The 8361-nt window shown below is 33.0% G+C and overlaps 2 protein-coding genes across 2 annotated transcripts; one reads left to right on the forward strand and one right to left on the reverse strand.

Annotated features, from left to right (window-relative positions):
- LOC105159015 lies at positions 1–318 on the forward strand. Its single transcript, XM_011075946.1, has one exon. It carries the CDS (start codon positions 1–3, stop codon positions 316–318), a length of 318 nt encoding a protein of 105 aa, XP_011074248.1.
- Positions 3158–7046, reverse strand: LOC105159016 (fatty acyl-CoA reductase 2-like). Its single transcript, XM_011075947.1, has 9 exons — positions 6758–7046; positions 6151–6251; positions 5843–6042; positions 5671–5771; positions 5390–5612; positions 5141–5302; positions 4952–5033; positions 3589–3959; positions 3158–3323 (listed from the first exon to the last, which is right to left on the reverse strand). Exons 1-9 carry the CDS (start codon positions 7044–7046, stop codon positions 3158–3160), a joined length of 1695 nt encoding a protein of 564 aa, XP_011074249.1.

Here is an 8361-nt window from a genome sequence, read left to right on the forward strand (position 1 = left end):
ATGGAAGGACTCATTCCAATGGTATACAAATCAATCAAGAAAACCACAACTCGACGACGGTACGAATGTCTCTCTGCCGGTGCAACACAAACTCAAGATTTCTGCACAAATGATGATGATGATGATCAATACAGTTTCAGCAAAAACAAGTACTTCATGACGGAGGGCGGTAGAGTTCCGGGATCCGGTGGGGCGCATCACCGTCGTTGGTACTCGGTCGATGTCCGGAGTTTTGGCCCGGAGGATGGTGCCTGTAAGCCTAAGCAACTTGTGAGGTTTAGGAGCCAAAGATTGTTCTCATGTGTCAGTGGTGCATGAGGTTTTGTTTTTTGATTTCGGTGAGTTGGTTGTACATCTTTTTGTGGTTTGATGTTGTGGAAAAATCACTCAATTTCTTGTTTCTGGAGTTGATGAATCAAATACTGAATGTTTGTCTCTCGAGCTTAAGATTTTAAGTGAGATGGTAGATGAATAAATATATTCTTGTAAATATCAATAAGTTCGGTTTCTCGAATTCAAGTTCAAAATTGTAACGGGCTTTTTTAGTTGCAAAGTTGAGGCCCCATGATTTTAGATCAGGTATTCGAGGCTTAACAAATCAATTTAGTAGTAGGTGTTGCTGGTTTATTGTAATAGTAGTTATTGACAAGCTATACACATTTAATATTAGTAATTGGCGTGGATTGGTTGCTATTAATTAAAATTTATGATATAAAAAACTGTAATTGTTTCCTCAAAATTTACAAAAAAAAAAAAAAAATGCAAGTGAATTTGCAGGAAAAAGAGAATATTGTACCATGTTTTGGAATCTTGATTGGAATCAGATGTCAAGCAGCAAGAACGCAGTCCCCAGCTTTGAACTGGCATAAAGGATTTTCATAGAGTTGGTAAATTACAGAACATATCCTTTGTGAAAATTAAGAAAATATGATCTTAAAGAACTTGTAATAAAACGATCCTTCGTATCGATAATTTTGACTCCTTTTTCCATTTCGTGGGAGAAACACGGCATCCACTAGGTAAAGTTCATGACCTTAATTTGCTTCATTTAACGTGTCCGCGTCGATTCAGTAAGAATACAAAGTTTTGAGTTAGTCTTCATGATCATTTACTAATTACTATGAAAAAAATTATAATTTATATATCATAACTTACGTATTTTTTTATTCTGATCTCATTATTTTATAATTCAATAAATTTAATCCCACAAGTTCAACAAAATTGTAAATTTATGTCTCGTTACCCATTTTTATTAAATTATTAATAAAAGGAGCACGTGCGTCAACTTCTTTGGTTAAGTTAACTATTTAATAGAAATGGTACTCAATCTGTTGAGTCATTCAATAACGGGACCAAAATCACAGCTGAAATTATGAAACATAAAAATTATAACTTTTTCCTAATTAATTACTATTTTAGGCAAATTACATCATAATGAATGTACACATAAATATATTGATATGGGCACCTAAATATCAAGCGTATCGATTTCTTATACGACTTGATTACAAATTGACCTCTCTGATATGTCTTGTACCTCAACTGGATCTAACCTCCTCTGCAACCCAGTAATTTTTCGTCGGTCGAGAGAAGTCAACTAATATCTTCTTCAACGTCTACAATATAAATTTCCAAAGTCGTTTGGTGGTTCTCCTCAAAATAAGTGTTGTATTTTCAGGTATGAGATACTTTGTGTTTTCTATTTGATTGAAAACGAGTATCAATTGATATTTTTCTTGAACACAGAATCAAAGATCTATCGTCCAGCGAACCTTATATTTATAGTATCCAACTCGATTCATCTTAATAGTTGTGAGCTTTCGTGGATATCCCACTGTTGGAATCACAGTGCAAGTGTCTATATCATTCTTTTATGACAACAAAATAGCAATGTACATTACACGTATGAACATACCAAACATTTAGAAATCGACTGTCACATCATGCAAGATAAGTTTGAGAAGGGATTCATCAATCCTACACATAGCACATATCTTTACTAAGTTCTTATTACATGTGCCAAGTTGGGCTTGGTAATAATGCCCCCAAGTCCAACTTTGTTTATTTTTCACCTTCTTCTTAGGTAGTGATTGGTTGGCAGCAGTTTGGTTAGGTAATGACGGTTATAGGATATAGTTAGCTTACTCCACCTAACTTCTTCTCCTCTTCTATTTGTACGGTTCTTGTGACACTCACTGTAACAAAATAAATCAACAGTTATGAATAAATTTGATACTAAAATTAGTATTAATTTTTTCGTTGATATCGACAGTATTTAACGTATAATTTAAACTATTTGTTGCTAAATTCGTTAGTAAGTACATTTCTTATATTAAATAATATAAATTAGCGACGAGAATTTTACTTGCTATTTAACTCCGTACTAATTTATTTTCATTGCCATTGAGCGATTTTCTTGTACTGTTCACCTACAATATTTTGTATAACAGTGTACAGAGCTTATAATTTTCTCATGGCTTCAGTTTGTTTCGATTTTCAGCAACATGTCCAAAAGAACACAAAAATACTTAATTATTACATGCATGTTTGGAAAACAAACTCATTGCACTCTCAGTACAGCATACAATCGAACAGTGCCTTTGTAACATTCAATCATCCAAGATCATGTTCTAACTTTTTTTTTCCTTCTTTGCTTCTTTTCTTTATTTCCTAGTAGTCAGCAAAATTACACTTTTAGTCCACAAGATAGGAATAAACATTTATAATCTCCTATCTTACGAAATTTTTAAAATGGTCCAAAATTGATAGAATTCAACATTATTAGTCCTATACTTTATATAATTTTTAACAATCCCAAATTTGAAAAAATTCCACATATATAGTCCGATATCCAAGTTTTCATAAAAAATAGCCGGCATGGGCACGTGCAATATACGTGTCTATCAGTTGTGTGTAGAGCCAAGCTACGAACATGCGCATTGTATGTGTCCTTTTTATCTATTTTTTCACGAAAACTTGGAGATGGGACTAAATGTGTTGATAATTTCTCAATTTTTTGAATTTATTTAGAAAATTCCATACAGTAGACGACTAAATGTATCGAGTTTTTCTATTTTTCTATATTTGGAATCATTTTAAAAATTTCATAAATCAGACGACTAAAAGTATAATTTTTTTTCCCTAATAGTCATATACCTTAGACAGATACTTTTGTGTCATTAAGCACATGCTTTCTGAAACCCGGGATGTGAATTTGGACAAAATATTTTCTCCAATCTATTTTTCTTGCATCAACTTCAAAACAAAGCTTCTCCTCTTCCGACATCTCTTCTAATAACTTCCGAGTGTTGCCCGTATGAAACCTGACAATAAAAGTTTGAAAATTACATTAGACTCAAATGTCTATTTATAACTTTTTTCATCAATACTAATTAAAACAGCTACAATTCATAGTGGTGATTATTCAACTTTGTAAAGACATAGTGTAAATTGATTTACATCATGTTTGGATCTCGAATTTAATTAATGAGGAAGACATTAAGAAAATTAAATTAAATATTTTTTCGCTTCCTACTTAAATTATTTGAGGTCTACGTATATATACGCATCGATCATACTCGTACGTACCTTGCTTGAAAGAATCCTATGAATTCATACATTTTGCACAACTGCTCCGCATAGGCAACCTTTGCTTTGTATTGTTTCTGAAGCTTTTGGGGCGTCATTGCATTTGTCACTCCATCAGGCTGGAGCAATTCATCTCTTATGTACTTAGAGAAGTCACCGAATTCTTTGAATAATTTCATCTTTGCAATGCTTCCAGACAGGGTTGCAGGCTTTGCATTGAAGTATTCATAAATGTAGTCGAAAAAGTCAGAATATTGCAAAGGATTCACAAAGTTAGTTGCCGCATGGTAGACATTCAAGTCTGGTTTTTTGACAATTCCATGTTTGGCAATAGCTGCAATAATTGTATTTGCCACCAGATCAACTGGGACCTGACCATTCACATAGATGAAGATCATCGTGAGGAAGTTAATCTGCCAATATTGGGAAAAATGCAATTTTGGTGGGCTCACGTAGGAGTGGTGGCACTTTCAGTGTGGGTCAATTCCAGATTTGTAATAAAAGATTGTAATTTATGAAAAATGACAATTTTGATTTTAAAAACCTTAATTTGGTCGGAAAGTATAAAATTTCCCGATTTTTTTAAGTGTGATGTGTGGGCTATATAACAAATTTAAGCCAAATTTGGATTTTTTGGAATTACAGTTCTTTATTGTAAATCTTGAATTGACATGGATTGAAATTGCCACCACCTCGATGTAATACTGAACCGAAATTGCATTAAGGAAAAATGCCAAAAAAAAAAAAAATAATGCAATTTTCGTCCACTAAGAAATTGGTGGTGGCAGTTTCAATCCAAGCCAAAATTCGAGATTTGTAATAAAAGACTGTAATTCATGAAAAATTATAATTTGATCCAAAAAGACCTAATTTGGTGGGAAAAGTTTAAAAATCCCCAATTTCTAGGTGTCACGTGCAGGCCATGTGACATATTCCGACCAAATTAGGATTTTCTGAATCAAAATTGTTATTTTTCATAAATTTATAGTTCTTTATTACAGATCTTGAATTGATCAGTTGGATGAAAATTTCTACTACATCTATATTAGCGCATCAAAATTGAATTTTTTCGCAATAATATTTGTTGTTGAGACTTTATTTGATATATTAGGAATGTGAAATCTGTTAATATAATGTAAGAGGTGTTTTGTGCCCTCTAGTTGTTTGTCAAATGGAGACAAAGAGCTCAGATGGCATATAAACTTATATAGTAACTTATATAGTTCATCACCCTTGCTAATGGGACGTCTTTTCAAGACAGAATCGTGTGCTTCTAACCAGAAAAAAATAACACCTTGTCCAATATGTTGGTGATGTGCAGTCAAGTCTGCGTCAATGAGACAAGAAAAATTTGTATACTTACAATATCCATATATACATCTGGATCCGCAAGATAAGCCGGAAGCAGCCCTTTTCCATAAGACATAATCACCGGATCGAACATTCTGTATTCATAGATTGCACGCCCATGATTACGAATAGTTGTAATAGAAGAAACAATTTTGTTTATAGAAATGATTGGCATGCATAATTAAGCGACATGGACTTAAACCTATTTCCCTGTATCCATCCAGGGATCGGCTCTTTGTAGCTACTCTCGATAACAGATGGTCGGACGATCAGCACCGGCACGTCTCCTCTCATTTCATTGATCACCATCTCACCCATTGCTTTCGTCATGTGATATGTAGTGTACCATCCGTAGAATGCAGCCCTAATATGATCATTTTCGACATGGTTTATATCGGTTAGAAAAATATCGAAGATTAGAGATTATAAGCTAGATGGTGAAAATATATACCTCTCTAGGCCTAGTCTTTTCAAATTTTTGGTCAAATCATTCTCCGTTGAGGCTATGCATGATTTCATAGCCAGGTTTATCTCATCGGTTACATCCAGTCGAGGAAACAAGGATGAAGACGTCCCGTCATCCTCCTTTTTCCCATTTTCTCCCATACTCAACGGCTTTTCAAAGATTATCCCTTCTCGTCTTCCATTAACATACGCTACACCAAGACGTAATCAATATTCCACTAATACCAACACGTACATTAAAAGTGCGCACACTATTTTTGTACATACCTGTTGAAACATGTACAAAAAGCTTGAGGTTCTTGCACGTCTTAGCAAACCTCATCAAGCGTTGAGGAGCATTCACGTTTACATCGAGTGAGAAGTCGTACCTACATATTGTGCATGATTTAAGCCCCGAAAGCTATCACTTAACCATTCAAATAGGTACAAGATAAGTAACCTGTCATTCAAATTTGTGCTAGCTGCGGACCCTATGATCACATCCACTTGCTCTGTGATTGTATGTGTGTAATAAGGGTCCATTCCTAGATTGGATTTGCAAATATTTCCAGCAATAGGTATCAACTTCTCTCGTACAAATTCTTCGTATGAGCTTCCATATTTTTCTCGTATACATTCAAATAATTCTGAATGTATAATCTAAAACAACGAACACAAAATCACATTTATGACAAATTGGTATTGATTGAATTAATTGCAATGACGAAAAATAAGTTATGATCGTATAATACTAAGCAACATGCGTACTTCTTCTGACAATCTTTGCGATGCAGTCTCCTTATCGTTTGCCTTCACAAGTACATATATTTTACCCACTGATGTCGATCTTAATAACTTTTCGATCAGAACTACAAAAATATGACAATATGGCTCTTTTCATACGACATGATAATATAACAAAAAATTACAAGAGAATATGATTGAAGGTCCATCTTGATGAAGATCGTTTCTCATGCAAAAGATGTTTATGACAATCATGGTCACAAAAGAACAAAACCCATAGAATTTGGAATTTTCAGCCAACTTCATACCAAATTCTGAATTTTTGGCTGTTTTTTTAATTTAGAATAAATATCATACATAGGTCTATAAATTTATGTTTAAAATATATCACTTTAGTTCTTCATCTTCGTTTCCTAACCTTATCATTCCCAACGTAATTCATATTTTATTTCATTCCAACCCCTCAATCAATTTCCCAACGGAAAAGAGTTTTTTCTATTATTTTCAAATACTCTCAGCTCTTACATCTTAATCACGTATCCACTTTTCCTAAAATACCATGCTTCTAGGAAAACACAAGTTCTTACAAACCCTCCCAAAATGTAATAAGTACGTACATGCATGATCATACCTTTTCCAACAAGACCAGTTCCCCCGGTAATGAAAATATTCTTTCCTTGGAAGAAATTAACGATCCCTATGCCGCTACCGTCCTCGGCAGTACTGCAATCCGCCTCTTGCATTGCCAGTTCCGATTCAAGAGGGTGGCGGGGAGAAGTGAAATAGGGATAGCCATTGTAATTGACAGCCAATTCCCGACAGCTTCTTGATCTTGATCTCAAATTGTTCTTCTCATCATAACCACCAAACAACGAAACTTTAGTGATCTTGCGAGGAAATTTTTCCAAAGAAAACTTCATCGTAGGACAGTGGAATGATGCTTGAGTTAGCATCATAGCGTCAGTTTGGATTGAGCTGAATTCCAATATGTTTGATTCACTATAAGCAACTGTAGAGAGAGATAATGGTCCATTTATAGTTAGAGCTATGAGGTGATTTCTTAGTGCATGTGGGCACACATTTTGCAATTTGAATTATGTTCATTCTTACATTTTGTCATTGAATTTTTTTTTATTTTATATCAACTTACCATCTAAACTAAATCACGAAATTTGCACTTTATGACTATCTTTTTATTGATTTTTCTGTCGAAGAAACCTAATAGGCTATTATGTTGTGCATATGTGAAAAATATCACATCATATAACTCTTAAGTATCACATGTGCACTATATGTGATGTTTTTTCGACAAAAAACTTGGTTGAAAATAATTATAAATGACAAAGTGTAAAATTTCATAAAGTTGAGATGGTAAGTTGATATAAAAAAAAAATTAAATGCCAAAATGTAAAAACGATCATAATTTAAATGACAAAAAAATAATTCACCCTAATTAATGTTCTCCACGATTATATAACTTTAACCATGTAACTGACCATAATAAAAAATCATATTTATAATAGTGCAACAAAATTGAATTTCATATGAAAATGGTCAATAGCTTTTGTTTGTTAATTGTTACTATTTGCACAATTTAAACTTTTTCCTTGTTTCAAATAAGCAAAATAGCGTTTCTTGATTTTCTCCACGTGTTAATTGTACAAACGTGTCGTCGCAGGTTTGGGCGCAAGCCTGTCGTTGTGATGCCAGTCAAGTTAGATGTACTAACTGCCTAATGATATTACATTTCCTATTTAATTTATTTGATATAGATATTTTATTTTTATTAAATAAAAAAGAATAACCATCTCTATATTTTTTTTTCAAAAAGTATTTTAACACTAATCTTATATATATATATATATATATGCATGTATTAAATAAAATACGAGAACATATCCACTATAAGAAATTATGATAATAGGTAGGAAAAATTAGAAATGACAGCAAATTTTTATTTATAATTAATAACAAATTTATCAAGCGATAAGAATTTTAAGTTTTTGTGATTTCAAAATGAACATTAGAAACAAAATATTTCAATTAGAAATGAATTTTAATATTGTAAAACTTCCTTCAAATGCTTTCTCGCCCCCCCCCCCCCCCCAAAAAAAAAATTCTATCAAAATCAGCCACAAAAAATTAGATGATAAAATCAATAACAAATATAAATATTTTGCGCACATCTCAAGTGTACTTTGTTCACTAATAATATTAATTAATTTAAGTGGGAGG

Source organism: Sesamum indicum, linkage group LG3 (genome assembly GCF_000512975.1).
Source record: "Sesamum indicum cultivar Zhongzhi No. 13 linkage group LG3, S_indicum_v1.0, whole genome shotgun sequence".
In the NCBI taxonomy this organism is placed as follows: Eukaryota; Viridiplantae; Streptophyta; class Magnoliopsida; order Lamiales; family Pedaliaceae; genus Sesamum; species Sesamum indicum.

What these genes read in the sequence shown, in the direction of transcription:
- LOC105159015 (XM_011075946.1), top strand. Translation starts at nt 1, where the DNA reads ATGGAAGGACTCATTCCAATGGTATACAAATCAATCAAGAAAACCACA.
- LOC105159016 (XM_011075947.1), bottom strand. Translation starts at nt 7,046, where the DNA reads ATGAAGTTTTCTTTGGAAAAATTTCCTCGCAAGATCACTAAAGTTTCG. An exon ending in AGCACAAATTTGAATGACAG is followed by an intron (nt 5,772 to 5,842) that starts GTTACTTATCTT and finishes CACAATATGTAG; the next exon opens with GTACGACTTCTCACTCGATG. An exon ending in TTTTGTACATGTTTCAACAG is followed by an intron (nt 5,613 to 5,670) that starts GTATGTACAAAA and finishes TAGTGGAATATT; the next exon opens with GATTACGTCTTGGTGTAGCG.